Consider the following 3,126-nt stretch of genomic DNA (forward strand, 5'->3'; position numbering starts at 1 on the left):
ATATATATATTTATATATATATATATATATTTATATATATATTAAAAAATATTTCAAAATACATAATGTATTATTGTAAAGTACAGTGCTTAAGGTTCTTTTAAGTAAGTTCTAAAAAAAAATTTACAATTCTCTTTGTTCATGTTTGTGTGTGGTAGTGCGGAGAAGCGACGGCGGGAGCTGGAATGCCGCTACATTGACGAACTGGCTGAGTTACTGTCAGCCAACATGAGCGACATTGCCAGCTTGAACGTGAAACCGGACAAATGCCACATCTTAAAGAGCACCGTGGACCAGATCCAGCAGATCAAACGGCGCGAGCAGGGTGAGTAGCCAGTATCCATGCTTTTACTTTGCGGCTGTGCGTAGGCTGCGCACAAGTTTTTCCATATACTTCACAGTACAGACAGGAAATTAACACAGTTGCACACTGCAAAAAATGTTAGTGCTTATGATGGTTGGTTTGTTGACATGCCTAATCTGATAAGAACTTGTCTTCCTTCAGTCATCTTCAAGATAAATTTGGGTAACAAGAAATAAAGTGAAATGTATAACACACAACAAAATGTTTTAATCTGTTTGTTAGACTGGCTGTAAATCACAGTGGTGAGAACGACATTGTTCGTTCGGCACTCCTTTTTTAGGAGCTTCTAAATCAGTTGCGCAGGGCTTTTACGGATATTTTGGGGGGGGGGGCCCAGAGGATGTTATTATTTGCTTGCTTGCTTTGGTTTGGTTTAATCAGTAACTGGACAGAGCTCTTAGACAAAGCCATAAAATGAAGAGAACACATATTATGTCCAAGACGCAGATTAAGTACATTTCTGAAGTTCTGCTGGGATGTTGACTTCTTGTACACTGTTAAAAAGTTTGGGGTCAGTAATTTGTTTTTTATTTTATTTTGTATTTTTGTTAGAAATAGTTGTATTCTGCCAGGTTGCATTAAATTGATTAAAAGTGACAGTAAAGACATTTATAATGTTAAAAAGATTTATATTTCAAATAAATGTTTTTGAACTTTCTAATCATCGAAAAAATCCTGAATAAAAGGTTTCATGGTTTTCAAAAAAATATTAAGCTGCATAGCCATTTACAACTTTGATAATAAGAAATCAGCCTTTTAGAATGTTTTCTGAAGGATCATGTAACACTGAAGATTGGAGAAATGGCTGCTGAAAATTTACTAGAATAAATTAGATTTAAAATATAATAAAATAGAAAATAGTTATTTATAATTGTATATATTTCACAATTTTAATGTTTTACTGTATTCTTGATAAAATAAATGCAGCTTTGGTAAGTATAAGAGACATCTTTCAGAAACATAAATAGTGTACTAATAGAATGTTATTGTGTAGTAGTGTACTAATAGTAGTGCTAATAGAAGTAGTTCACTCAAAAATAAAACTGTTGTCATTGCCGTATGCACATCTTTAAACCAGACATTTTGTATCTAATGGCCAGCCCAGTGTTGACCGATCATTAGATGTTAGCCCTTATCAAAGCTAGATGTCTGTGTTATGTTTAAAGACAGATCTGCAGTGAAGTATTTTGGCTTTATAAGACTGGTTGCTTAAGATTATGTTGAGTTTACTTGGTACATAAATAATTATTTTTGGCAGTGTGTATTTAGCAATGCCTTAAAGCATGCAGTGGGCACAAAGGCTAAATGAAAGATTGACAGTATATTTCAGCACATTATTTATTGCAGTTATTGCATCTGTTATCTTTAGTTTTTTTTTTTGCATCACTTTTGTAATTTAATTGATTTCTTAAATGTCTATTGTCTTGGCTTTAAAGGGGTCATATGATGCGATTTCAATTTTTCCTTTCTCTTTGAAGTGTTACAAGCTCTTGGTGCATTAAGAAGATCTGTAAAGTTGCAAAGACTAAAGTCTCAAATCCAAAGAGATATTCTTTATAAAAGTTAAGAGTCAACCACGCCTACCTAAAACGGCTCGTTCTAACACACCCCACATGTCTACGTCACGATGTGAGAAGATTTGCATAACGCCGCCCAAATGTTCACACAAAGAAAGAAGGCGTAACTTTTATTCTCGCTGTAGTATTGTAGCTGCCGCCATGTCGTGAAGACGCTGTGTTTCGTTGTGAAAGCGAAACTACTTCGTTTGGCCTTCCAAAAGAGGACATATCTGCTTCGTCATGCCTAGAGCTGATCCGTGCTGTCCCCACTGGATGCAACAAATGCCTCGTTTATAATGGGTTTTAATGTTTTTGTCTCGTCGCTCCGGCCTGACAGGGCATCACAGTATGGTAAGGGGCGTAACCACGGGATAGTTGGCCAATCAGAGCACACCTCGCTTTTTCAGACCGATGAGCTTTGTAAAAATCGACGCGTTTCAGAAAGGCGGGGCATAGAAGAGAAACGATAATGTACAGTATGTGGAAAATAATGTGTTTTTTTTAACCTTAAACCGCATAAACACATTTCATTACACCAAATACACAAAATAATGTTCTTTTTAGCAACATCATATGACCCCTTTAAAAGCTATATAAAATATAGTATACTTGGACCAGTCTGACTATAAGTAGACTGCAATTTCCTCTCAATGGTTAAATATTGTCTAAGACCAACCAGTGAGACCTTGAGTTGAGTAAAGTTCTTGTGACCCAAGCTCCTTTACTTATCATTGATCGTTTTATTTGTTAGGTGATTATTTTTGGTTGACTTTGAAGCTAAACCAATGTAGTATTAATTTCATTGGCATTGCTAAATCATGAAACTTGCTGGTATTTACATTTGCTTCAGTAACTGACTTGGATTGCTGTTGTTGAAAGTGAAAGTGACGTGACATGTGGCCAAGTATGGTGACCCATACTCGGAATTAGTGCTCTACATTTATCCCATCCAAAGTGCACACACACAGCAGTGAACACACACACCGTGAACACACACCCGGAGCAGCGGGTAGGCCTGTCACGATAACAACTTTTTGTTGTGCGATATATTGCCCCAGAAATAATTGCGATAAGCGATATTATTGTCATTTTAAAGACCATTTTATGTCACTGAATATATAATCATAATGTAACAGCATAATAATGCAAGAAGGCCTACACACTTCCAAATTACAACAAACTTTTAATTTTAAGAATATTTAG

At 35.7% G+C, this 3,126-nt stretch overlaps 1 protein-coding gene across 5 annotated transcripts in view; it reads left to right on the forward strand.

Moving 5' to 3' along the window:
• LOC107710951 (nuclear receptor coactivator 1-like) overlaps nt 1-3,126 on the forward strand; it is a 70,790-nt gene that overhangs the window by 40,152 nt on the left and 27,512 nt on the right. For all 5 annotated transcript variants that reach the window (XM_016515846.1, XM_016515849.1, XM_016515847.1 and 2 more), the window contains one exon: nt 159-325. In XM_016515846.1, coding sequence (XP_016371332.1) covers nt 159-325 — 167 coding nt within the window. The remainder of the gene's footprint in view (nt 1-158; nt 326-3,126) is intronic.

The sequence above is a fragment of the Sinocyclocheilus rhinocerous genome, unplaced genomic scaffold (assembly GCF_001515625.1).
Source record: "Sinocyclocheilus rhinocerous isolate Xijiao unplaced genomic scaffold, SAMN03320098_v1.1 scaffold1679, whole genome shotgun sequence".
In the NCBI taxonomy this organism is placed as follows: domain Eukaryota; kingdom Metazoa; phylum Chordata; class Actinopteri; order Cypriniformes; family Cyprinidae; genus Sinocyclocheilus; species Sinocyclocheilus rhinocerous.